Source organism: Falco peregrinus, chromosome Z (genome assembly GCF_023634155.1).
Source record: "Falco peregrinus isolate bFalPer1 chromosome Z, bFalPer1.pri, whole genome shotgun sequence".
Lineage (NCBI taxonomy): Eukaryota > Metazoa > Chordata > Aves > Falconiformes > Falconidae > Falco > Falco peregrinus.
The window spans coordinates 17,708,478-17,721,104 of NC_073739.1; the positions used below are offsets into that span (position 1 = coordinate 17,708,478).

Consider the following 12,627-nt stretch of genomic DNA (forward strand, 5'->3'; position numbering starts at 1 on the left):
GAGCTGTTTGGGGCTGAGGGTGGCTGTTATGGTGCGAACCACAAACCCAAAGGAATTGACTTGGCTTCAAAACAATGGGGGGTGTGGGGGTGTGGTGTGTGCAAATTAAAAAAACAAAAGGAGGGGGGAAACATGTTGTAACCCAGATTAAAAAGCATCGAAGGCAATGGCATGCAAGGGCCACTGCTCCTGGCTACTGCTCCTTGTCATGTGTGGCTCATCGTGATTTAAGAGGTAGCTGTAACTGAGCAAAACGAACAGGCAAGTTTTACAAGGTGGCAAAGGTTTAATTGTGCAATCTCGCTGGCAATCCGGCCTCAACTCGTCAAACCCTTTAAGTATGTGTCTAACTGGGAACGTGGGATTAATCCTATTGATTCTAACAGGGTTAGCTATGTGTGTACAGCACTGTGTTTACAGCCTCAACTGAACTATGCAGGGAAGTGAGGCTCTGAAGGAGGACGATTTGCCAGAAACACACTTTGGTCGTGCTTTTTTCATTTAGCAAAGATTTTTCAGGCCTGATGCCCTTCTCTGAAATCTTTTAACATGTATGTAGATTTCCCTCTAAAGCTGATCCACTCTAACCGCAAACCTCTGCACACCTCAAGCTGTCCCCCACAATTTTCTCATCCATTCTCTTGCGATTCCTTACGGTGGTGGAAAAGGACGAATATTTGTGGGCCGGGGTTTTGTTTTCCTTTTTCCGCTGCTCCCGTCGGGGCGCGGGGAGCCCCCAGCTCCAGCCCGACGGCCGCCCCCCGGTACCGAGGCTTCCAGAAGCCCCGAGCTGCCGCCCTGCGCCCAGCCCCGGCCCGGGCGTGCGGGGGGCGCCCCGCGCCGTCCCGTCCCGTCCCGTCCGTGCACCGCCTTCTGTCTGGCCGTGCCGCGAGCACTCATCCTCGGGGGTCCTCGGGCACGGACCCCGTCCGGCCGCCGGCAGCGCCCCTGGGGCTTCAGGGGAACTGCGCCGCGGCCTGCCGTCGCGTCCCCGCCCGCCGGCTGCTCCCTCGCCGCCGCGCTGCCACTGCCCGCCGCGCCCCGCTCCCGGCGAAGGGGCCGGGAGTCCCCGCGCTGCCACCCCGCCGGAGCAGCCCTCCCGGAGCGCGGGGGTGGGACCCGGGGCCCCTGTCTCGGCCCGGCCCGGCGCGTCCCGCCCTCAGAGGCGCTCACTCCCCCCGCGCCGCCGCCCCGTATGTACCGGACGGCGCGGGCGGCCGGGCCGGGCAGAGCGGCGGGGATGGGTCTCCGCGGCGGCCGCGGGCTGTACGTGGGGCGGAGGGCCGCCGCCCTGCTGGCCGCGCTGCTGCTGGCGCTGCTGGCCGCGCTGCTGGCGCTCGCCGCCCTCTACGGGCGCTGCCGGCAGGAGGCGCCGCCGCCGCCCGCCTGGCCCGCCGCCCCCTCGCCCGCCGCCCCCTCGCCCGCCGCCCCCTCGCCCGCCGCCCCAACGGCGCACGCTGCCGCCGCGGGCTCCGGCCGCCGCCTGCCCCGCCACCTTCTGCCGCTCCACTACGACCTGGAGCTGTGGCCGCGGGTGCGGCCGGGCCAGGAGGGGCCCTTCACCTTCAGCGGGCAGGTGAACATCACGGTGCGCTGCCGGCAGGACACGGACGCGGCGGTGCTGCACAGCTCCGGGCTGCGGAGCCGCGGGGCCGCCGCCGTGCGCGGTCCCTTGCCCGAGCCCGGCGCCGCCGTGGAGGTGGCGGCGCTGCGGCAGGAGGCGGCGGGCGAGGTGGCGGTGCTGGAGCTGCGCGGCCGGCTGCGGGCCGGGCGCCGCTACGTGCTGCAGCTGGGCTTCCAGGGCCGGCTGGAGGAGGACCTCGACGGGCTCTTCCTCACCCGCTACACCGACCAGGGACGGAGCAGGTAGGCGGCGGCCGCCGCCCCAGGGACCCCACGCCCCGACGGCACCCGAGGACCCCCGGCCCCGCGGCGGGGTCGCCCGTGGCGTGGGGGCGTCGGAGGCAGCGCCGGGGGCTGCCGCGGCTCCGCGGACGGGGTGCCAGGCCGTGCCGGGGCCGGGCGGCACCTGCGGGCGCAGCGGGGCGGCGGGAGCGGTGGCTGCGGGGCACGGAGGCGCTGCCGCAGCGTTCCGCAGCCGCTGCGCCGGTGCGCACGGCGGGCCGCAGGGGCCGCCTGTCAGAAGCTGCGGGCCGTGCGCGGTGGCGATGCGCTTCTCGCCGGAGTGCGCCAGCTCGGGTGCCCGGGCTTGCTTTCCTTCAGCGGCTGGCAGATCCGCCACACCGGCCGGCGGTGGCTCGGCGAGACCACGCTGCGGTGGGTTGCAGAGCCCTCGTTTGCGGAGGCTAATGTGGAGCTGCTGCGCCGGGGGTGGTCTGGGAGGGCTCGCTGGGGGCCTGTCAGACAGAGATCTGCCTTTGGCAGAGGAAAGGGTCTATCTCAACTGGCCCAGCAGCGTTTTCTGGACTGTTTCTCTCTTTCTGTGCCTCTGGCAGCAAGGTGTCAGGCAGTACCTACACCCAGTGTCTGCAAGCCGTGGCCCAGCTCAGTCTTCATCCTGGCCGCACACACATTGCTGTGGCACTGGCAGCTCCTCACCTCCTGACCGGTGTCTGTAGGGAGCATGTCTTTATCTAGAACCCGGTACTTCAGATGTCTGTTTGATTTGGGCATGAGTTTAGAGACTATGACCACATGCAGTTTCAGAGGTGTGGTGGGAGCTGGGTGAGTGGCCGCTGTAGACAGCTGGACTTCGTAGGTGCTGTCATACCTGAAGCTGTTCGGCTGTCATCACGCCAGTGACTTCCTCAGTGAGTGCTGTCAGGATGTTTTCCTTTTCTTTTGAACTGCAGAATCAGTGCTGGGGCAGTGTGACCTTATTAAGCAGTCGGTCACCTAGAAGATATTTTCACCCTCAAAATAGTGCTTGCTTATTTATTTTTCTACTGGGAATCTTCTCAAGGTGAATTGCATTAGATACAAGTGAAACTTGAGATTACGATTTAAATAGTTCCAGTGGAACATGAGTTTCTCAAAACAGGTGTTTAAAGAAGAGGCAGATAAATTGCTTATTTTAAAGTTATTTCAATTTTAGTAATCAAAGATGTCGTGAATTGCTGAGGATCAGCAGTGAGTCAAAAGGAAAACTAGAGTTAAAGTTCAAGTGTTCTTGGCTCCCAGCCTATCGATGAGTCCACTAAAATAAACTGTATTTCATCAGCTTGTAGACTTCTTGTTCAAGCAGGTAATACTCAGTTAGCCGCAAGATCCATACATGCAAATCCCTGTATGAGTAGTAATAATATGAAACCACAAAATAAAGTTAATAGTTTTTATTGAAATGGAGGTGGGTTTTCTGCAACGAGTTGGCTTTTCAGCAGCCAGCTTTTGTGTAAATCGTTGTTGATACCATTCTCTGCCACATCTGGAAATTAATTTAAGTAGACTTTTTTTTTTTTTAAGAAAAAGGAGATAAGTTGATTAGCCTTAGAGAAAAATGTGGTATAGTAATAAGTATGTTTTGGAAATATATTCTGTTTGTCTTTGGTTGTTATTTCTTCATTCATTGATTGTCAGTCACAGGATTATTCGTACTATTTTTGAGTTAAGGAAAATCTAGAACACTTTGCTTGATTTACATGAATTTAAAAAATAGCCAAATAGGTAAGAAAGGAACAAGCATTTAATACTGTTTTAGTGTGCTTTCTGGTGCTGTGTTAATCCAGCCAAATTCTATCTAAGAAACACTGAATTAGACTATGAAATTTTTTGATTCAAACTGTGTGAAACTCAGAACATCCAAAGAAAAAAGCTATTGTCAGCTGTGCTGCCACATTAGAAAATAAGAAAAAAATATTTTTAAGTCATTAAAATAATGTGTATATCCAATTTCCAAGTGTTTAGTGGATTTATGACAATTGTTCCATTTCATTCTTGGCTTACCACGAAGCACTAATGAAATGTGAGACTGCAGTCTGGTTAAAGAGATGCCAGGGGTGTTCAGTCACAGAAATAAGTCAAAGGAAATCTACTGATTGCAGATATAATGTTTTGGTTACTTGTTCCTGCCAACATTCCTGATACTTTTGCATGGATTTTGCATATCTTTTCTGCTTTAAAAAGGCCTTCTCTGAATCAAGAGTATGCAACAGTATCTTGTTATTTTTTCCTTCACTAAGAATTGAGTCATCACTTTACCAGACGTTTTCTAATCTGGTGGGGTCCAGTTACACTGGAGGGGGTTTACCTTCCTTTTTTTTTTTTTTTTTAAAGGAGGTGTGTTTTGAGGGATATAGTCTGTAAGGTCTAGCAAGCTGTTAATCGCGAAAGAATTTGGATTCTAATGGATTATATAGATCAGGAGCGATTTAAAAACATTCAGTGCCTTTCAGCTGTCAGTACAAAGCCTGTTACTGTTCTGTGAGGAAACCACGATCTCCAGCAGACTGTCCTGTACCTCTTCTAAAGTGACTTGTACCTGGCTCCGGCAGACCTTTGGGGTCTGATTCCTGCAAAGGCTTCAGACTCCAGCACCTGACTTAAACCACCAGCAGCAACAGACAATATGCCGTTTATCTACAGTCACGCAGACTCCTGTGCGCTAGGAGTTGTACTGGTTTTTGTAATTTGTGCTTGTGGAACTGGTACAGACCTGTCATTTCAGGAGAGTATAATTAGAGAAGGGCAAGCTTTCAGTAGGCAGATAGATCCTGAAGAGAAGCAAAACCCCCCAGAATGTTTGTTCTGTGTGGGCTTCGGCACCAGATTTTTTCTTGGTCAGATATCCCCACTGCTCTTGGCAGGTTAGCAGAGTTAGCTAGTTGACACGAAGTACTGTTCCCTGTCCTCTCTCCAAGTCAGAGCTGGAGCAGGCTGGCATGGTGGTGTGGGAAAGCGGTTCACAGACAGCTGTTTTCAGAAGTGCTAGCCTCATGTCTGTGGAAAACAATAAACAAAAGCCAAACTAATTTCCAACACAGAAATTGTGTGTTACCAGTTTGATCATTGATGACTGCGTGTGTTTTTACTGCTGTATCCGAATTTGTACTACGCATCTGATCAGGTCTTAACACACAAAAGAAAACTTAAAAATGGGAGCACTCTCTGTGGATAGTACACAGCCCATGTCTGCAGTGCTTGCAGGAGCAAAGGAAGTGAAAAAGCAGGATGATCCCACTTCACCAGCACCAAGTATTTGAAGGCTTTCCTGTTGAAAAAAGGAATCTGCATTCTGCATATAGCTGGGGAAGTCCATGCCGGCATCTGGGCAGGCAGAAAGATACAGAAACTGCTTTTGCCCTTCTTCTCTAGGAGTGCTGGCTCAAACATACACAATGCAGGAGGTTTGTTGTAACATCAGTCTGTGTATAGATCTGGCACTGCTGTGAATGAGCTCACGTATACTACTCCGGGGTTAGAGGATCCCTGTGGAGTATACTGTGAAGCACAGGCTCTATGTCAGTGTTCATCATCCTTTGGGAATTTTGCTTGTTAGCCACTGCACATGTGTCCTATGCAACTGCTATAAAGTACTTGACTGGATAGGGCTAGTATTAACAGGCATCCCAGAATGTAATCAAACACAGTATTTGTGCTGATCTTTATCAATTGCTTCTGCACCAATTACTATAATGAGGGCAAAGGGGATTAGAACAGCATTGGTATGGTTAATTGTGCCTCAGAGCAGGGGATCTGAAGTTCTTAGGTCTGTTATATATGAATCTGTGGGTAAGACCATCAAAGGTATGGGACAGAAATCAGAGCAAATAACAGGTTTGGTGTTTTCTCAGGCTGCATGTTACTAGTGAGCGCCATTCACCTGAAAAAGGGAAAGGGTGTTGGGGACAGCTGCTGCACAGAACAGGATTCTGCTCACTGTAAAGCTGCCTTACTTTGAGCCGCTTCACTTGTTTTACGTGTTTAATTCTGATATATTTTTAAAGTGGAAGAAATCAGATACGAAAGATGCTAACGCAAAGCCCCCTTATGCTATCAGTATTACAAATAAAATTTCTATGAGAAGGCATTTTTAGAAGAATAACCTTTTTTGTGTCAACTTAAAAAAATTCTTTTACAGTTATGCTGGTTTCTAATTAGGTGAAACAGCATCCAGTAGGTGTTCATGTACTGTACAGGATGCATTCCTCATTTTCCTTTTCTAGTTTTTAAACACTAACTGACAAAAAAGAAAAAAAAAAACAAAACCCATGTGTAGTATAAATTGTCAAAGATTTAAGCTAAGGGTTCCTATTATCTGTATGTTTTTCATTTTTTTGAAAATATTGTGGCTTTGATTATGTTTTACTAGAGGAAGGAGACATTATATGATACTTACAAAAAATAAAATTAAATCTATGCACAAAACTGTAGTCTTAAGAGAGGAATTTATTTGCTTAGGCAATGTTAGGCTTTTTTAAAAAATCAATTTCCTTTTGGGTCATTTGTTTTGTGATAATATTGCAGTGTGGAAAAAATGTTTGCTAGTAATTCAGTACATGCTAATACCTTCACCTTAAAAACCCCAAAAAGCAACAAAGGAAAAAGCCCCAACAATGACTCATTCTGACAAATGATATGAGGTAATGTGTATTTGAAACACCAGTTATTTGGGTAACTTGCGTGAAACATTCCTATTTTTTATTTGGAGTCCTGCTGAAAAGTGACATTTAATCTGTCCTCATATTTCTTTTCTATCATGATGCTTTTGCCCAATATATGCTGGTTTGTATTCTTGAACAATAATTTCTTGTGGGCAAATTAGCTAAGTGTCTGATCAGTTTCAGCTGGTATGGAGCCTTCTGAGGCAGTAAATTGTGCTGGTACAGGGGAATTTGCAGTTGTGGGGTTGCTCAGAGTTTCCTAGAACCAAGCTGTGACTGATTGCATAAAATGAATGTGCAAAAGTGTACTTTGCTGAATGGGTAGAAGGAGATAGGGTATTTTCAGTGATTGATTCCCTCGATGAAGTGGCTTGTCAACTTTGATGGTGCTCTACAACCCTGGACAAAGTTTGAGTTGCTTCCTGTCATTGGACAGGATGAAGGAGGAGAGGAGGCAATACCTCTGTCTCAGATGGAGCTTCAGCTGCATTCGGCAAGGCAGCTGGTGGCTTGCACAGCTTGACTCTGCAGGGAATCTGGTGCATAAAGAAAATCTTCCTGACCTGCCAGGCAAGAAGTCAAATACACAATGCTGCTTGCTGTCAAGCCATTCCTCATTGCAAAATAGACGTTGTGGTTGCAGTAGTCGCCATGCATCAACACATGTTCAACATGCGCTCTTTTAAATGTCATGTTGTGTTATGGTACAGCATCAGACATGTCTGTTAAATGCAAAATGTACCATGTTTTGTGAATACAGTGCTTTTACATGGTTGTCCTGTCGATACTAACTCAGTTCCCCAAGCATCAGCAATGAGGATGGCATAGTGTAGATGAACTGCTGATGATTTCAACACTGGGTTGGTTAGATCAGCTTTGAGCAGGGTTAGATAGCACAGCTATTAAAATGGCAACAAGCAAACATCTTTCAAAAGAAGAGGGCTGCTGGAGGGCTGGCCTTCAGAACTTGGTGGAAAGCATTCCTGACTTTTGTCAGTGGAAGCAGGAAGCTGATGACTGTGTTCCTTTGGGCAAATTGCACATAATGCAGTATGTGTTCTGTGAAGGGATGTAAATATCAATGGAAGGCTAACCCATTCATTTTGGGTACCAAGAAAAGAGAGTCTTAAAACATGCAGCCTTAGGTTTTGGACATGGTTCAGCGCTACAGATCATGATCAGGCGAAGTCATGCTGTGCTTGTAGTTTCAGTTTGGCCTGCATGCTGAGCATCTACCAGGACCAAAGTTCAGTTAGTTCAGACAGGAGGAGTGCATCTGTCACAGTGTTCCACAGAAATCTGCCCCAAGTGAGGCAAGGCTCCACGGCATAAGGTAGAAAAGGATCCTCTTGAATATTTTCCTGGGCTTGCCAATGCACTGGGACAGCGCTGGTGCTGCTTTCGCTGGGGTTCTTCTCTATGTGATTTGACAGAAGTGTGCAAATGCATGTACATGCAGTTACCTAACAGTTATTACATTTTTTTAATTAAAATTTACCATTTAAATAAGAGTACATGCATTAGAGAGAGGAGCAGTTGTAATGAGGCATGCTAATTATGAATTTAACATTAGGCATTGTATCACTTTTGAGCACTGGTCTGCTGTGTGCAAAACTTTAATCAACTCTGTCTTAGTAAACTGACTAGAAAAGCTCAAATATTTAAAATATGATGTCTGGAAAAGGCCAGTGAGAGGGGGGGAAAAAAAGAAAAATAAAAAAGACCTAATTAAAAATGACTGCTTTTCTCTAGAACCATTCAAACTGAATTGTCTGTTAGGTGCAGGGACTTAATCATGGCTTTACATAATCACCAGACCTTTTCCAAGTCTGCCTATCTGTGTGAGTCACTTCTTGCTTTTTCTGAGTTGGTGTTTTTGTGCACTATGTATTGATTTTGAGCAGCTGTAGCATGCTGGATTAATCTTACTTGTGTTTTTAACACAGTATGCTGATTGCTTCCCAAATGGAACCAACGTATGCCAGGACAGTTTACCCATGTTTTGATGAACCTGCCATGAAGGCCACATTTAATATCAGAATTGTCCATGATCCAAGCTATGTGGCTCTTTCCAATATGCCTGCTATTGGTAGGTAAACAGCAAGCAGACTTACGGGTTTTTTTCCTCCTAAATTACTTCTTAAAGGGTGTAATTTATCTGAACAGAGTGTATCATCTGATACGGCGGTGTTCTGTTGTCCATGGGCTAATGCCTTGAAAATGCTTTGTCAAGTGTATCTAATTCACTGTGTAACATCTGCTTAAAACAAAATGGCAGCCCCACTATGCAAAGCCTGTAATTGTGGTAATAAGGGATTCCTTTCATTCTAAGTAGATTTTAAGACACATTTACAATATACAAAAGTTGTTTTTCTGGGCAGAGACATTTTAGCCTCCTGTGTATGTGTAGAATAAGAACAAGAGGATTGTAAGGCTCTGGAGATGCAGCTCTTGCCCCTTGCTTGGATCTCATGGGGGACACATGGGGTATAAGATTCCAAAGAAATTCTGTGAATTAGTATTAGTACAGAAATGTGTTGTATCTCTTGCTTTCTTCTTAATGGCTTTTTACTGCAGTTCAGTGCCATGAATCTTCATTTTTCACTTAAATAATTTTCAGCCATAAAAAGGAAGTTTTATGAGATCTGTATGGAAGCTAAGTAACTTAGGAATTGTAATAAATGGGATCTCTGTGAGAGTTGCTTGAAGCATTTTCTTCCCCTGAGAATCTTGTCCATGTCCCCCTTGTTTAGAAGGAAGGTATGTGATTAAGTATCTCATAATTGGGCACACATGATCTACATTTGAATCATAATAGGTCAGACATTTTAGAGGTATGCCGCATGGGATAAGTCATCCATAGTTCACCCACATCCTAAAACTGATGCAGTTTGATACCCTTCCAGGACTTCAGTTATGAAACTCAGAAGTGGATTTTCGGTGTTTGCGTGGAAGGTCATGACTCTGATACATGACAGTAGCAATGAGTCTGGTTGCTTGCCTTCTACCAGAAACAAACGAAGTTAGTGCAGAAATACAGCATATTGAAGAGAGGTGTAAAAAACCACGCAGAAAACACAAAACTCCTTGTTTCTTATGGAAGAGCAGTGGTTTGAATATTGCTTTGCTATTTCTTCTAGATGTATCTGAAATGAAGGATGAAAATGGAAGCCTGTGGACTGTTACCACATTTAACACTTCACTGAAAATGTCAACTTACTTGACTGCTTTTGTGATTTGTGATTTTGATTATGTCACCAGAACTGAGCGGGGAAACAAGGTAAGTATGAGGCTGCATAACACATTATTGCAGTTTATGACAGAAGTTGGGTCTATGGTGCATCATGTGCTTTAGAAGATATCACAGACATTAACTATGCTTTCCATTCCAAACCTATTTGCTTATGTGGCAAATCTGCTAACATCTATTCCTGCAGATACTTCTGTAGAAAGCTTTCTTTTAGGACAACCAGTTTATTGTCCTGTCCTGTTCATTTCATACAATTCCACAATTAGGTATGGCCTCTGTATATTAAAACTTCAGGAGCAGCTGCTTTGTAGAAAGTACTGGTCATAATTTAGGGATTTCTTATTTGCTTAGCTGTCTTAGTTGGAAAAAACAGCCATTTCTACAGCTGTGACAAACCACTGAAGTTCAGTGCCTTGTTCTTCAAGGCCCTTTGAGGACCAGCTGGCATCATGACATCAGTAGGAGCAATACTGTGCTCTATGCATTTTGTATACTAGTATTGTAACCTTTTATTCTGCAGTGGGTGCATTTTTTAGCCTCCAAAAGTGAGTGTTTTGTGTTTGAAGCTTCTTCATCAGTGAGTGTTCCGTTTGGCTCTTATACGACAGTGTCCAAAGCTTCTTGAGGGAAATTGTAGAAAAACATACTCCATTGGCACCAATTGTTTCACTGTCCTGACTGAAAGTCAGCTGGGACATTGTTCCAAAATAAATAGTAAACTCAATCATAAAGTTATTAAGGGGAGCATATATTTGCTGTCCTTAGGAAATGAGAGCACAGTATTAGCTGTGTGGTTAGTTCACTGTCATCTGAGTGGAGAAAGGCAGGACAAGGTAAGAGAACAGTGCAGAGTGACCTAGAAAGCACTGTATTAGCTCCTTTTTTGAGTGAAGATTGGACTTGGCATGTCATACCTACTGTCACCTGTATAGAACGTGTTGGATGATTACAGCTCTCACTGTGGTGCCTTTTTCTTGGGCTGTACTGACAAGAGTTGGCAAAGCAAAACATTCAAACGAGCCTTTTTCAGAGGGAAGAGGCACCACTTGTGTTCTGTGAGGTAGAGGGGAGAGAGTATTTTGCCCCTTGGTTTCAGACTGACATGTTCAATAGATGCCTCCACAGTACTTGTGTGAGCATGTTCGTTGTGTCTGTTTGTCATTTCTGGTAGGTAATTTACAACCTGAAACAGTGGTATTAAAGCTCATAGTAGGATTAGGATCTTAAGTCTGCCCATTGTGTTTAGGTTTTGCAAAATGAAGCGATCTGGTCTTTGAATCTCCTCTGAAACCTTGGCTGAAAAGAGGAGCTCAGAGGCTGAGGATACTGTATTGACTGAATATGCCTTATTTTTTCCCTTTGTAAATTACATTCTGATGCTTCCCAGCTGTGCTTTTAGGGTTTGGCTGTGCAGCTCTTTGTGAGACCGTATATTGCATTTAGATGCAAGAAATGTGGGGCTTTGGGGCTGCTAGGTGCCTGGAGTGTCTTGCTTCCAGAGATGCATGATGGAGATGTAAACTTTTTCTCAGTCTACTCCATCACCTTGGGCAAACAGCTGCTCTTTTCAGTACCATGACAAAGCAAATGGGCATGGGAGGGAAAAGCTTTGCTTGCTGCCTCTGTCTTTATTACTCAGTTGTCTGCTCAGAAGTTGTCTGCTGAGAATTCATCTGCTCTCTCCAGCAGCAATGGGAGGCCAGTGGTCTGTTTCACGCTGTGAGAAAGTGCAAGAGGAGACTTGTATGTTTGGACAGCAAATGCTCTCTGAACATCCCTTTCTCTCTTCAGGGAAGGAGTGGTGGGCTGAAGGAAGGTTTGTCACCCAGACTCACTGGTTGGAATACATTGGCTTAGGATGTGTGATTCTAAATAGTTTTACAGCATTTCCCATTTAACGAAAGAAAAAGCAGGAGTCCATTTGTTCCAGCAGTGTATAGTTGGATGCAAATCTTGGCCCGTTTGGAGTACTGGAACTCGTCTAGGTTTTAGCAGGATTAGGCTCTGCACCACGTTTTGTCAGGTCCAGCAAAACCTGAGTTGGGATTTTTCTCATTAAAAGCTTCATTGTATGGTCTGGTATGGACAGACAGTATTTTCAAACAGTGATTCATGGAAGAGAAGTAGAGAAAATGAAAAGACAAGGGTTGTCTAAAATAACACTTCCTTGTTCTTTTGCAGATACGTATTTGGGCTCGGAAAGAGGCAGTTAAAAATGGGTATGTTGACTATGCTTTAAATATCACAGGCCCAATATTTTCATTTCTGGAAGACTTACTTAATGTCAGCTACCCTCTGCCAAAGACAGGTGAGATTACTTATTTTCTTAAATGGACAAGAAATGGCTGCTCATGGTGTAATATTCACAGAAGCAATGGGTTCATTTATTCTCTTTCTACAGCTTACCACATTCATGGAATAAAACTCCTAAGCTTTAACTCACTGAATTCTCCTTTATGCTTCATGGCTCTTATTAACCCATAACTCGGCACTCTTACCTTCACATCCCACTCATTCTTTTAAAGCATCATTTCCTAATAAAGGGACCACAAAGTGGATAGAAAGAAGTTGTCCAGTCACATGGCTGTTTCTGGGATGCGCAGACCATACCAGGCAAGGATGTTGTAGTCCCTATGTCCTCCTAGTAAATCCATGCTTGCTATAACCCATGCCTCCCCAAAGCATTCCTTGCTTTCTTCAGTATGTCCCTGTCTTATCTGTGAGTTGGCTCTATGTTCCTGCACATTCCTCCCCAGAAAAGTGACTTCTGCAGGAAAACATGTTTGTTTTCTACTTAAAATGGCCATCAGGTAAGTC

General features: G+C 46.1%; 1 protein-coding gene across 2 annotated transcripts in view; it reads left to right on the forward strand.

Moving 5' to 3' along the window:
* The first annotated feature begins 977 nt into the window (after positions 1 to 977).
* Positions 978 to 12,627, forward strand: part of LVRN (laeverin) — a 43,248-nt gene continuing 31,598 nt past the window's right edge. Inside the window, exons 1-4 of one of the 2 annotated variants that reach the window (XM_055791629.1) lie at positions 978 to 1,866; positions 8,507 to 8,649; positions 9,701 to 9,840; positions 11,992 to 12,118. In XM_055791629.1, coding sequence (XP_055647604.1) covers positions 1,196 to 1,866; positions 8,507 to 8,649; positions 9,701 to 9,840; positions 11,992 to 12,118 — 1,081 coding nt within the window. In that variant the 5' untranslated portion in view covers positions 978 to 1,195. The remainder of the gene's footprint in view (positions 1,867 to 8,506; positions 8,650 to 9,700; positions 9,841 to 11,991; positions 12,119 to 12,627) is intronic. The other variant, XM_055791628.1, reaches the window with a different exon arrangement.